The sequence below is a fragment of the Simochromis diagramma genome, unplaced genomic scaffold (assembly GCF_900408965.1).
Source record: "Simochromis diagramma unplaced genomic scaffold, fSimDia1.1 OVJJ01000773.1, whole genome shotgun sequence".
In the NCBI taxonomy this organism is placed as follows: domain Eukaryota; kingdom Metazoa; phylum Chordata; class Actinopteri; order Cichliformes; family Cichlidae; genus Simochromis; species Simochromis diagramma.
In genome coordinates, this window is record NW_024386807.1 from 197538 (window position 1) to 203537 (window position 6000).

At 46.6% G+C, this 6000-nt stretch overlaps 1 protein-coding gene across 1 annotated transcript; it reads right to left on the minus strand.

Moving 5' to 3' along the window:
• Window positions 1-343: 343 nt before the first annotated feature.
• Window positions 344-5515, minus strand: LOC120730637 (hepatitis A virus cellular receptor 1 homolog). Its single transcript, XM_040027075.1, has 7 exons — window positions 4607-5515; window positions 3517-3855; window positions 3350-3412; window positions 2686-2747; window positions 1915-1987; window positions 1268-1295; window positions 344-754 (listed from the first exon to the last, which is right to left on the minus strand). Exons 1-7 carry the CDS (start codon window positions 4638-4640, stop codon window positions 565-567), a joined length of 789 nt encoding a protein of 262 aa, XP_039883009.1. The 5' UTR covers window positions 4641-5515; the 3' UTR covers window positions 344-564.
• Window positions 5516-6000: the final 485 nt, after the last annotated feature.

A 6000-nucleotide genomic window follows, 5' to 3' on the forward strand; every position in this document is an offset into this window, starting at 1 on the left:
AGCTACGACTTAATGAGAAACTCACGGATTCTTCCACTGACCGCGGCACACCTGCACCAGGGTAAACCTCCGCCTGCCCCACTCCTGCTTTACAGGTGAAAATAGAGCAACAGGACCGCTGAGTCTCTGACTTTATTTATTTTCTGCTGTGTTTTACTTGATTTTTAGAATAGAATAGAATAGAATAATCCTTTAATTGTCCCACAAGGGGACATTTGTTTTGTGCATAAACACAAAAAAATATTTTATTTTATGTGCAGAAAATAGGTTTAAATGTTCAACAAACAGAGAAAATGTATAAAGGATGAAAAACTAACAGCTATAAAAACTCTGATCAAAGAAGTTCAAAAAGATTTTCAAATATTTTATTAAATCTGAGAAAAACCTGAAATCATACCAGATCTTTCACAATAAGAGCTCATTTGTATTTACATGTTAGTCTGTTAACCACCTGCTGCCTACAGACCCTCCCACTTGAGGGAGATTTACCACCTGAAGCTCTCTGATTGGACAGAAATGAAGGCACAGCTCTGGCTCAAACTCCAGAAAGGCTGTTGTTATTCGTTATATCGTCTTCAGCCTCGGCAGCTGAGTGGGCGGAGCCTCAGAGCTGCAGAGGTAGTTCTCGTATACGCCTTCGCTGCCGCTGATGTGGTACACGGCGTCCCCGGCGGAGCTTTTGCTGTGAAGCTGCACAGCAGACGACGTGGAGCTGAAGCGGGCCGAGGTGTCGAACTGCTGAAACTTCTGAGGGCTGAGACACGAGAGCCGAGAGTCAGCTGTCAGCAGCTTTAATTATTATTAAATGTCTTCATAGTTACTTCCTGTACAGAATAAAAGACTTCCTGTGGAGACGTTCTAGACTCATTTGTAGGATTCTTTAAAGCTGCTGAACTTTCAGAGAAATTTGTAGAAACTATGTTGACTTGAAATTGGAAAATAAACTGCAGAAAAACGATCAGTGGAGCGAGCGTTAAAATAACGAGCGGGCTGCAGGTGCAGCTTCATGAGGATGCTTAAAGGGTCTGAAGCTCGCTGCTCAGTTTCCGCTCGTTTGAAATCGGCTGTGTGGTTTGTGGTTTTGGACACATCTGGTTTCAGTCTGAGCGCGTGTGAAGACGTTATGATGAAGCTGTATCGACAGACTGAAGGCTGAGAAATCGTGAAAGGCTCATAGATGTCGTCCTTCAGTGCCGTCGATGATTGAGGCGCTGAGCCGCGTCATTTATTCAGGAGACACAAAGAAGAAGTCCATGATCATACTCACCGTCTGCAGAGCAGCTTCAGGCCTCCTGCTGCAGAGACACAGAGGACAGACAGACGTGAGCTGTGGGCGACCTCGTGCCCCTGTAAACATTTGAAAGCTTGTCACAGACACAGAAGGTCACAGTTTCATGAATCCAGTGTTATTCAATCTGTTAGTGAGCCGTGCGTCTGTCCTGGTGCAGCCGCCATCTACAAACCACAGAGCTGCCGGGACACGCACACCGTGACCGAGCTTCAGCTGGGCGAGCTGCTCTGCAGATATGAGCTTCTGATCATTACAGTTACTTTGATGGGAAGTTAGAAGGTGTCATAAATGGAGTCACGAGTGCTGAAACTGAACAGGATGGATGTTTATCTGGATCCCATCCTGGCACCAAACGAAGGTGGAAACACATCAGGCTCAGTGCAGAACTAAAGCTTTGTTTTGGCTTCAGAGTTTCACACTCACTGGATGTGAAACTTCAGACAATAACAGAACTGAAAGGTTTTCCATCTCTGATCATCTGAAGTTAGGTCGTGACTGCGTGAGGGCGTCACTCGCAGCATTCAGTGTGGAGGTGAGGTTCTGACAGTCGTCTTTGATCAGTAACATGAGAAACAGCAGTGGGTCAAACATGTAACGCAGCTGTGGCGAGCTGAAGAACTCACCGATGAGGAGCAGCAACACCGAACCCAGCAGCACGTAGAGCACAACGCCCGTCAGAGCTCCGCCCTCCTGCTTCTGCAGACACACAAACACACATCGGCGGTTTAACACGTCACACGTCTGTGCAGATTAGCAACATGTGAGCAGCAGACTGAGCTGATCCAAAACAACAAAAAGGCAAAGAAACAAAATCCAGAGCAGGAACTGAGGGGCGGGACTATTTATACACACCGGGTAATCAGGACGTTCACGCTAAAAACATAATCACATGGGAGTAAAAGCAACCATTGGACCAGACTACGTCCATAATGAAATCTCTGGAGATCGACCTTCGGTGGCTCGTACCGTGGGGGGTGACGGGCAGTACTAGCGGTAACATCGATAACACGACAAAATTATAACCAGAACCAAAGACTCAAAGCACTGAACGTCCAAACCCAACCAATCAAAAGCATCAAACAATCAACGAGCACCAAACTCTTAGCCTGCCGTCCTCTGCCTCCGTTTCACGGCCCCTGATGACAGGATGCGAAAGGATTCAGTGCTGCTGTTTCATTTAAGGACCTTTCATTAGTGCATGTGTAGTTGGACCACAGACACCCTGAAGCCACAGCTGTTTGTGCACATCACTCCGTCCTTTGGGGACGCTCACATGGATCCTGCTGCTGGTACTCAGAGGAGAGACTTCTACAAACAGCTTCAGTCTCCAACATTAGACACGCCTGACATCAATAGAACAGGTTACTTATTGTGTTTCTCACAGGATCTCTCACCTCACTGCCGCTCGTCACACTGTGGGAGGAAGTCAGCAGGCTTTCTGTGGAGGTCAGGTGACCTGCAGGATGAGGAAGTGAAAGCAAACGCTTTAAAGGGAGTTTCATCAGCAGCCCGACGCTCTAGCGCAGGGGTGTCAAACTCAAACACACAGTGGGCCAAAATTCAAAACTGGAACAAAGTCGCAGGCTAACGCTAATATTTATTGAAATATATTTATTCCTCCAGATATGAGAATGAATCTTTTCTTATGGACTCAAAAACTGAATATGGAACAAACAAAGCTTAATACTAAACAATACATATATTAGCGTTATAATAGCAGTAGGCCAGCTCTGATAGTAATTTGGTGTGGCTTCGCGGGCCAGAGTCTGACACCTACGCTCTAGAGCTTCACTTTAACCTGCTGATGCTGTATCGCAGACACACTGGGAGCCTGATGTCACAGCATCACTGGGACCATCAATCTGACAAATCAGGAGCTGCTGCTGTAAATATGTGACGACTAATAAAGTTTACTCCACAGAAATGCTGCTGTTTGTTTGTGTGTCACTGAGGAAATGATGTGTTTAAGCTGAAAGACCTGGTTTCATGTGCAGATTTGTTGTGAGCAGGACGAGTGTGCAGCGCGTTATAAACTACACACAGCTTTGGATCGGTCACCTGCAGTCTGAGAGGCCGCGGTGGTCTTTGTCGTCGAGGCTGTTGATGTGTGAATTTGTGGAGCTGAAACAAACACGAACTCGTTACCATCATGAACATAAAAGTTCAGGCAGACAGTTTAAACGCACGAGTGGATTCTGCTGTTTGATGCTCAGCTGCAGACTCACCTGGGACAACGGTCAGGTCGATGTACTGTTTGTCATCGTTGAACGGCCCGGGTATATGCACCCTGCAGCCGTATCGTCCAGCGTCTCCCTCTGTGAGGTTCATGATGGTCAGAGAGACGTCTCCGTCCTCCAGTCGGCCCAGCAGCTCATACCTGCTGGAAGCTCTGGTTAACACTTTGTCTCCATCTGTGGAGATCAGCTGATTGGAGCACTTGTTGAGCGGTATTTCTCCTCGCTGCCAGCACACTTCCACGGCGCCGTGATATTTCCTGTCATATTTACAGGGCAGAGTGACGTCCTGACCTGTGTGACCTTTGACCCTGCTGTCACATTCACAGACTGGAAACAGAAACACAGGAAAACGTTGTTACATCAGATCCAAACTCTGCTCAGGTCAGCGTCTCGTCATCTTCACTGGTTTCACTGGTTCCAGTAGACTCAGCTGTGCAGCATCTCACACAGCTCCATGAAGTCGTCCCATCAAACACTTACAAACCCTCCCAGACCAGTTCAGGCTGCAGACTGGGATGAAACCAGGTTTCATGTGTGTGTTCATGTACAGGTGACCCGGGTCTGTCCAAGTCACAACATGACCACACGCTTGTGTCTATAACCCAGCTGTGCAGCTGAGACTGAAGCTGAACAACTAAACTCCAACAGCAGACTGACCTCTGACCCTGACACGCTCTGCAGCCGTGTTTGTCCTGACAGACACATCAGCAGGTGAGACTCACGCTCGTTTCTATAAAAGCATTTTCATTCAGACTGAGCTCGACCGCTCTGCACACAGAGTCACGTAGCGAGCGCTCCTCTGTGGCGCCCGCCCCCCGTCAGCTTCACTGACCTACACAGAACAGAGACTCACACGAGAGCAGAGAGCAGCACAGACCTGATGATGGGCTCTGCTTTAATGCTGCTATCAACGACAGAGACAGGAAGCTGCTCACAGTCAGAGACTCTTAGAGATCTGCTCATCTGGATTTAAGGTTTTACAGACATAACTGAAGCAGAGGAAAGACACACACACACACACACACACACACACACACACACACACACACACACACACACACACACACACAGCAGTTACCTGAGAGCAGAGCGAGCAGCAGCCTGAGCTTCATGACGGAGCTGAATGCGCCTCAGAGCAGCTCCAACAGCTGCTGACAGCCACCACAGCTGCACGCTGCAAGAAATGAAGTGACGCGTAAAAACCAGCACCACACGCCCTGCTGCTGCGGCAGGAACATCCCACACACACACAGCAGGCAGGGGCCAATCAGAGAGCAGCTCTCTGTTTACACGCACACAATAATGTCACGAAAGTACATTTTAAAAAGGGCTCTGTAAACATGGCCGATCACTTTCATTCTGATGATCTGCAGAAAAATCTGGACACGAAAACCTGCAGATGTGACTACATACAGTGCAGACAGTGTGGACCCTCTGTGGGATCTGATCTCTGAATAGCTGCAGACCAAACTGTGGTTTGTTTACTTCCACAGCACGTCTCGTAGACATAGAGCAGAAAGCAGTCCTATCTCAGGTCTGAGAACAGAAGACAGGAAAAGATCAGGAAAGAAACAACTTCCCCAAACCAAAGCACCAATGAAACGAACGGTAACACAGGCTGATCGAGAGTAGCCTGATTAACATAAATGTGACTGACAAAAGCCAAAATAATTCCCGCTGATGTCTTTGTGTCAGCTCCTTTTCTAGACATTTCTATCCAACCAAAGTTGTCGCAGTCTGTGGTGGCAGACTGTGGGTGTGTGGGGAAGTAGGACCCAAAATGCAGGACTCTTCAATGCAAGCAATGCGTTGAGCCTCAGCTGCACGCTGCAAGAAATGAAGTGACGTGATAGGGTTGGGTAGGTTTCACAACGAGCTCACCCGAAACCTTGGCTGATTGTGACCCACACCTGTGTTCACACCTTGGCTCATGTGATTGGTCTGGGCTCTTATCGAGTAACTGCTAGTGATGGTAAATTTGATTCTTTTTACTGAATCGAGTTTTAATGAGTCACTCACCAAAGTGAATCATGTTTATTGGTGCTGCAACTCATAGAGAAATAATTAACATTGTGAAGACATTTAAAAATAAAAAGTCCACTGACTGTTTTGGTATTGACATGATATTAGTTAAAAGTATTATAGAATATATAGTGCAACCTTTCGCATACATTTGTAATCTGTCCTTTCAAACTGGTGTGTTTCCCTCACAAATGAAAATAGCAAAAGTTATTCCAATCCATAAAAACGGAGAGAGATGTCAGTTTACCAATTATAGGCCAATATCACTACTCCCACAGTTCTCAAAAATTTTAGAGAAGTTAGACTTGATAAATATATTGAGAAGCATAATCTCCTAAGTGATAACCAACATGGCTTTAGAGTGAAAAGGTCCACTTCGATGGCAGTGATGGAACTTGTTGAAGGGATATCTAATGCAATAGATAATAAGGAATATACTGTTGGTGTTTT